This window comes from Pan paniscus, chromosome X (genome assembly GCF_029289425.2).
Source record: "Pan paniscus chromosome X, NHGRI_mPanPan1-v2.0_pri, whole genome shotgun sequence".
Lineage (NCBI taxonomy): Eukaryota > Metazoa > Chordata > Mammalia > Primates > Hominidae > Pan > Pan paniscus.
The window spans coordinates 149,512,625-149,519,959 of NC_073272.2; the positions used below are offsets into that span (position 1 = coordinate 149,512,625).

The 7,335-nt window shown below is 52.0% G+C and overlaps 1 protein-coding gene across 1 annotated transcript; it reads right to left on the reverse strand.

Moving 5' to 3' along the window:
* Nucleotides 1-594: 594 nt before the first annotated feature.
* Nucleotides 595-5,842, reverse strand: LOC100975369 (melanoma-associated antigen 11). Its single transcript, XM_034950311.3, has 5 exons — nucleotides 5,703-5,842; nucleotides 4,609-4,721; nucleotides 3,287-3,382; nucleotides 2,186-2,259; nucleotides 595-2,110 (listed from the first exon to the last, which is right to left on the reverse strand). The coding sequence occupies exons 2-5, from the start codon at nucleotides 4,702-4,704 to the stop codon at nucleotides 1,087-1,089; spliced, it is 1,290 nt and encodes a 429-aa protein (XP_034806202.2). The 5' UTR covers nucleotides 4,705-4,721; nucleotides 5,703-5,842; the 3' UTR covers nucleotides 595-1,086.
* Nucleotides 5,843-7,335: the final 1,493 nt, after the last annotated feature.

Sequence of the window (7,335 nt, forward strand, 5' to 3'; positions counted from 1 at the left end):
ATAAAGCCCACAGACTATCCCCAGATTATGTTTCATTCTCATTGTCACCTTCCTTTTGTAGGCCCGCTTTCAGTACCACGTCCACAGTGTCGTTCTTTTGGCCACTTGAGAGACATTATGCAGTACTGAGAAAACAAATGAATTAAGGGACAGAGGTGTACTTCAGGCTGCAAAGAGTGAGAATAGAATGGGCTCTAGATGAATTCAGACCAACCTTGTGGTTTACCAGTGATATGATCTTGGGAAAGTTACCAAGCACCATGAGACTCAGGTTCATCCAGAAAATGGGTTTGATAGACCATTTTTTTAGGACTGTTGTAATGTATAAAATGTATTAAAACACCTGGGATGATGCCTGGCATGTACTGGATATTTAATGATTGACAGCTATTTCTAGTATTACTGTGACCCCAGGTGCTACCACTCTCTACTTTGGAATATTTTTTATTGTCCAGGACATCTCAGGGAATCTGCAACTCAGTAGGAAACTGCATTTCCTTGGTGAATATGTATGTGGGGGGAGGGGGGTGTACATGTGTGTATGGGTGTGTACTTTCATAGAACAACAGATTAATATGGATAAGAAGACAAGAATTAATGACCTTCTCCTTTTATTTCTCTGTTTCACAACACCAGTTCAGCTTTATTGCTAAGTTCTTACATTCTCCAAGAAAATACCTATTGCAAATCACAGCAAGATGGAAGATTTCCCAAAATGTTTTACAAAATGGCAAACACTTGCACTTGAAATGGATAAGCAAAACAACATGTGTGGTCAGTATCATCCATACACTTAGATGTTGAAGCTAACTAAAACTTTTATTACAGGAACAATATTTGAAAATTACCAAAAGGAAACAAAAAGAAATCTCCAAGTCACCCGATGGAAGAGAAACCTAAAGGCAGTATACATTGTGTTCCTTTCCATTCACTGTGCCTTCTACTACTGAGAACACTGACTTCTCTCATCAAACACAGAGGGAAGAATGGGCCTGATTTCACACAGGACAGGGAAACTGCTGGGTGTGGCCCTGAAGCATGCATTGGCCCATTTCCCTGCCCGCTGGCCCTGGTTGCATCTCATGCTCAGACTCCCTCTCCCTCCTCTCTCAAAGCATCTTCATACAGGGATGGGTAAGAAGTGGGATCCCTCCCATTGGCATTGGCTATGTACTCAAGAACTTTCATCTTGCTGGTCTCAGCGTGGGCCCTTGGACCCCACAGGAACTCATAGCATGCAGGATCAGTGCCGGGCACCTGCCGGTACACCAGGTACTTTTCCTGCACCCAATTTTGGGTGAGGAGCCTCTTGGGCTCCCCAAAGAGGAAGTGCTGCCTTCCAGCATACACCCCCATAATACTCAGGACTTCCCACATAACCTCTTCAGGGATGCAGTTCCCCTCCATGAAGATTACACCCAGGACTATTATCAGGAGGCCAGACTTGGGCATGCTCTGCTCATTACACTGTATGCCATCATAAGAGAGGCTGAGGGAGGTGACAAGGACATAGGAGTGGCTAGTGGGGTCCACTTCCTTCACATCAATGCCAAAGAGCAGTTGCATGCATACAGAGGCTTCCCTAAATATCTCAGGAAAGTAGTCCTCATAATTTTTGATGACACTCCCCAGCATTTCTGCCTTTGTGATCAGCCCCTTGACTCGATACTTGTGGAGCAATAAATGAACCAAATCAATTATCTTGTCATGTAGTATATCTTGGGAAAAGGACTCAGGGTCTATCAGGTCAGGCGAGGTACTTGGCCCCTCCTTTTCTTGGCTGCTGGAGCCCTCATCAGATAGGCTCCCAAAGATGGCATCCATGGCAGTGGGAGAGAAGGACTCTTCCTGAGGACTCTGGGGAGGACTTGGTGACTCAGCAGCAGGCAACTCCTCTAGAGTGCCCACATTCAGAGTAGAGGAGAAGAAGGCAGCCTCCTGCTCCTCAGCTTGGAGAGCCTGTGCACCCACCAGGCCCAGGTCTTCTTCTTGGGCCTGAAGGCCTTCCTCAGGCTTGCAGTGCTGACTTCTTTGCTCAAGAGGCATGATGACTCTGGTTAGGTCAGCAGGCCGAACTGTGGGAAATATCTGGGTGATGGGGCCCCACAGCCTGGGGAGAGAGGGAGCGTGAGAACAGACTCAGATGAGATATGAACCATGGAGAATCTAACAAAGGCCTACTTACACTTGTTCTCCTCCAGTGATCCTCTGGGTTCTCCTGGGACTCCTGTCCTCCAGGTTGGCCTGTTCTCTAAAAACCTGAAAAAGAAAGTGAGAAGGCTACTCAAGATGCAGCTGGACATCAGAGCAGGAGGCTCCAGGACTGAGGTAGGGCAGGTGAGGTTGCAAGCTGGAGGTCCCTTTCTGTACTGGGGCAGGTGGGGCCATTTGTAGGTTAAGGGTGAACATCTCATCTTGACTGCTGGCACTGCCTAGGCTTCCTGTGTTCTGAGATCTGAAGACATTGCCTGAGACCAAGGCCTCACTGCTCAGTTTTTGGAGCTTTTAGAAGAGGAATCATGGGGCCATCAGGCTGCAGACTGCAAGCACCCATCCTGGCACCCCAGCACTGTCAGAAAGGTGGGCCAAACTCTGCGAGTTTCTCACTTTTTTGGAGTGGATGGTCCCCTCTGTGCTCAGGGCCCTCACCTTTCTCCTGCCAGGGCCTGGAAGACACAGCTCTCCTGACCTGAGAAACTCTCAGATCAATAGCTCTTTCCTGATATGAAAGAGGACATGTGGGGATACACATCTGGCCACATGTACACATGGCTACCCAGGAAGGACAGCAAGAGATGGTGACAGTCAGCTGGGTCCATGTGTCCTCGTGTAAGGAGCCTGTTTGGTTCCCATCTTGATGCCTATCTTGGCCTGGGACCCTCCCTCTGTTGACCTGACACCATCTCCTTAAACCAAAGCTCTACCTCCAGGAGACATCAGAAGAGGAAATCAGGGAAATAGAAACACCCATGGTCCCAGGGACTTCCCATAGCTGACAGAAGGGGCAGGGAAGGGCTGAGTCCCATGTTTTTGGTAAGTGCTGTCCTGTCAGCCCCCACCTTGATTCTGGTCATGGCCTGGGACCCTCCCACTGCTGACCTAAGTGCAGCCCTTTCAGACCAATGTCTCCCCCTCCCTGAGACCAATGATCCCAGTATAAGAGAGGGGTCTCAGCAGATAGTCCTGCACATGCTCTCTGGGGAGACAGCAGGGGCAGAGCAGATTTCTAAGCAGCCCTCTGTGTTCTGGCCAGGAGGAACCCTCAATCCTCCCTCAGGTTTCTCACCTGGACTCTTGGCAGATCCTGGGACCACTGTAGTTGTGGACCATATGGGGCTCTTTCTGTTGACTGGAAGTCGTCCTCTGAGAACATAGTGCTCACCTGCCCAAGATTCCAAAACAGAAGTAAGGGGCCCCACGTCCCATCACCCCATCATGTGGTTGTCCAGGGCTGACAGCAGAGGCTGGACCCTTCGGTTCTGGGGATTCCAAAGTCCTCCTGTGGGTTTTTCATCTTTACTTCTGCCAGGGCCTGTCCTTCCTCTACTCCCAACCCCTGAGATGAGCAGACATATCCCTTTACACCAAGACCTCATCTCCCTGAAGGTTTCCCAACTTTCTGCCTGTGGTACAAGTGACCTTGCCACTTGGGGCCACCCGTGATGAGGTCCCCATACAGCCAAGGACAGGGGACAGAGAGACTCTGTGGGATCCCTTCATTATGGGATGGGGGTATCTCCAGTCCTCACAAAGGGGACACATACACCTTGAGTCCTAAAGATCCTGGGACTCCTCCCTCTGCTGATCAGGTGTGGCTCCACCTGCTGACCTGTCATCACCCCCTTGAAACAAGGTGCTCACCTCCCTGAGCAAGGTGCCACCCCCAACCTCGTGGCAGAAATGTGAGCATGGCACATGCCTCCCCTACCTGGGGCCTCCGAGGGATGAAAACAGAGGAAGCAGGGATTTGTGAGGTCCCTTTTTCTTTGGCATGTGGGAGGGTACATTCTTACCTTCAGTCTTCATCAATTTTCCTCTCCTTGACTACTGGCAGATCCTGGACTCCACCCTGTGCTGACCAGGTGTGTATCCCTCTGCTGACCTGAGGACCTGCCTCAGACCAAGGGCCCCACCTCTCTGAGATATGGGAGGCAGAAAGTGAAGGGGCACTACATGGACACCCCTCATGGGATGCCAAAGGCTGACAGATGAAGCAGATTTCAGGGGTGCCTCCTCTCTCTGGGTTTCCTCCAGGTATTCAGATTTACTCCTGACAAGGCCTATCCATGTCTCTCCTGCTGAACTGTGGATGAGTTTTGCAGGCCAAGACCACCATCTCCCAGAGAACCCCAGCTAGGAAGTGGGGAGCTGCCTCTCTTTCCTAGAGTCCTCCTTGGGGCCTCCAAGGACCGATGGCAGGGGCAGGTTTTCTACCTCAGGGATAATTGGTTGCCTGAGTCCTCCCTCTGGGACTCCTCCCTGGGTTGACCTGAGGCTCCACTCCTCAGACGACAACCCACTCCTCTCTGACACCCCAAAGGCAGAGTGAGGATGCGCCACATGTGGCCACTGTGCCTTGGAACTCCAAGGGCCAAGGTCCCTACTGACCTGGAGTCCAAGGTCTCCTGAGTCCTCCCTCTTCTTCTTCCTCTTGATGCTGGCAGGGCTGCACCCCAGACCCCCTCTGCGGAACTGAGTCTCCATCCCTCAGATTCCCAAGGCTGAATGAAGAGGCACCTCAGTTTGAGACGGCGGGGCTATGGGGGGGGGCTGTTCTGGGGTGCTGGGTCCCTTCAGTTGTCCCTCAGGCCTTGCTCACCTCCCAGCAGGGACTGAGCCCTGTCTGTGTTCCCCCTAGGTCGTTCTCATGATACCAAGCCCCTTCCCTCTGTCAGCCCAGGATGCGGAAATCAGGAACCACTTGCCTGGCGGCCATGCCAGGAACTTCCCAGGGCTGACAGCAGAGAGGGAGCCTTGCTCTGTGGGGCCTCAGCCCTCCCTCGGGGTCCTGACCTTGATGCCTGGCAGAACCTGGGTCCTGCCCCCTCCTAACCAGCCCTGCCCTGGTCACACCAAGCTCTGACCCCACAGTCCCCTGAGGCTTAAGCGGCGGGGGGCAGAAGCCGAGGGGGGTGTCAGAGGGGACGGCCCAGCCTGAGAAGTCCATCCCCATGGGGTGATCCAGGGCTGGCAGCAGAGGCGGTGCTGGATTATCTGGGGTCCTCTATCTGGGGAGGGAGCGTCCTCAGTCCTCCCTCAGCGTCTCATCTTGCCTCCTCACAGAGCCTGGGCCCGCTGCCCTCAGCGGATCACAAGCCGCCCCTCAGAACCGGGCTATCACTTCTCTCTGACCCCCTAATGTGCAAGTCCCCAGTACCAAGCCCGGAGGTCCTTTGCGTTGACTGCAGGGACAAGGATGGACTTTGGGGCCCCTCTATCAGGATGGGGTGGAACCTCTCCATAATTTCTCAGAGTCCTGATGTTGATGCCTGGAAAGGCCGGGGCCCCACCCTTTATGGAACTGCCTCTGCCCGGGTCACACCATAGACTCGCAGAGTCTCCTTGAGCATTGAGGTGGGGGATTGTCTCAGCCTGACAATTTGGTACCCTGTTGTTTCAGGGCTGGCTCCAAGGTTGACGCTGGATTATTTGGGGACCTCTCTCTGGGTAGGAGGCCTCCTCAGTCCTCCCTCAGCTCTCACCTTGCCTCCTCATGGAGCCTGCACCCGCTGCCCTCTGCCACTCTCAAGACACCCCTCAGAGAGATGCGCTCTCTTCTCTCAGATCCCAGAGGCGGAAGCCAATGGAGGTCACATCCGGCCCCCACGCCTGGAGCTTCCCTGGATTGACAGCAGGGGCGAACCGGATTCTGCCCGTGTGGGGGCGGGGCGAGGCGAGGCGGGGCGAGGCGAGGCGGGGCGGGGCGGGGCGGGGCGGGGTGGGGCAGGGGGAAAAGTAGTGGCGAGGGGTGCAGATGTGGTCGAGGGTCATGGGGGTGCCTCAGTCCTCCCTCAGGTTTCTGACCTTGATTCCTTGCAGAGCCTGGAGCTCCGTCCTCTGCCAATGATGTCTGCTCCTCTCGGACCAAGTCTCTGACTCTGAGTCCCCTGAGGTGGCAGTGAGCGGGAGGTGTGAGGTCGGGGGACAACATTGCCAAGGTCTTCCGGGGCTGACAGGAGGGACCGAGCTGGATTCTGTGGCCCCTCTATGTGGGGAGGGTGGACCGTCAGTCCTCACTTAGGAGGGTCCTCCTCTTGGCTACCGGTTCTTTCATGAAGTGATGGGTGGGAGATGCTCTGTTTCTGTCACCTCTGAGCATTGCCCAACTGCACCCCTTGCAGAGAATAGCTGCGGATCCCAGGCTAGGTGCTTCCATGTGGCTTCAGTACCCGTGATTGTAGTGACCTCTGGGAGAAGATGCACACCTTCCTACGGGGGCTCCTCCCCAGCCAGATCTAGACTTTGCAAACTTTTGCCCTGAAAGCTTTATTTTTACACTGAAGAGGCTGAGTGGCTGCAAGAAATTTGCGGAAGTCCTGCGTTTAGAATTTATCTAACACTTCATAGTTCATTTTAGTGATTTTCATTTTTTAATTCTCATTCAGTGTCAAAAATCATACTTAACCTAACTATGCCTATTTCACTCTAATGGTCAATACCCTAATTTAATCCATTCTTTATCTTCAATTAAAACGATAATTTTTAAAAAGCCAATCTTTATCTACTGACGTGGTTTTAGTGGTTATCAGCACAAATTCCAGCCGTATTCCTTTAATCAACCAGTGTTTCCTCATGTCCTGAAGTTACCCCATGACTACTGGCACCTGTGGTCTGAGACCCTACCCGAGTTTTCCACAGTGAAGTAGGGGCAGAATTTTAAACATTTCTTTCTTCCTATCCACCCCAACTTCCCTGCCACTCTTCCCCCCCAATCACAAGTATTCCTTCAAAATACAATGAAATTCTCAGGGCTCTCTCATGTTTTTTTGTTTAGATTTCTTTTTTGATATTGTTTGCTTGTTCCTTTATTTATTTATTTTTATTCTTTAGTTTTCCCGGGTTGTTTTGGGGAGTCTAAGATAGAAGCCCAAGACTGAACGCGGTGGTTGACACCTGTAATCCAAACACTTTGGTAGGCCAAGGCAGGAGGATCACTTGAGCCCAGTAGCTCAAGATTAATCTGAGCTACATAACAAGACCCCATCTCAAAAAAAAAAAGAAAGAAAGAAAAAGAAAAAGAAAAAAGAAATGAAAAATTAGCTGGGTGTGGTGGCGTGTGACTGCAGTCCCAGCTGGTAGGGAGGCTAAGGTGGGAGGATCACTGGAGCCCAGGAT